This window comes from Penaeus monodon, chromosome 24, assembly GCF_015228065.2.
Source record: "Penaeus monodon isolate SGIC_2016 chromosome 24, NSTDA_Pmon_1, whole genome shotgun sequence".
Lineage (NCBI taxonomy): Eukaryota > Metazoa > Arthropoda > Malacostraca > Decapoda > Penaeidae > Penaeus > Penaeus monodon.
This window is the reverse complement of record NC_051409.1, coordinates 35,882,278-35,882,540: the sequence shown is the minus strand read 5'-3', so window position 1 is coordinate 35,882,540 and position 263 is coordinate 35,882,278. Positions and strand designations below refer to the sequence as shown.

At 49.0% G+C, this 263-nt stretch overlaps 1 protein-coding gene across 1 annotated transcript in view; it reads left to right on the top strand.

Moving 5' to 3' along the window:
- LOC119588748 overlaps window positions 1-263 on the top strand; it is a 12,272-nt gene that overhangs the window by 8,615 nt on the left and 3,394 nt on the right. Inside the window, exon 7 of the mRNA XM_037937387.1 lies at window positions 19-248. Coding sequence (XP_037793315.1) covers window positions 19-248 — 230 coding nt within the window. The remainder of the gene's footprint in view (window positions 1-18; window positions 249-263) is intronic.

Genomic DNA, 263 nt, shown 5'->3' with positions numbered 1-263 from the left:
TCCTGTCGTAATTTCCAGGTAGTACCAAGCACGACCTGGTTTGGTTTGAAAATGAAGGAACAGGTTTTAGCATCGGTTGGAAAGAGCACATTGTTGCCAGCGACGGGCCAGACGTTCACTTCGATCTGGTAACACTGAACGCTGGAGGACGCGACTATGATTGCATAATTGTGGGGGAATTCTTCAATCAGAGGACCTCTATCTACTGGACGGAGAGCGAGACTAATGACTGGAGTGACCTTACGCTTGTGAGTGCCTAGGTC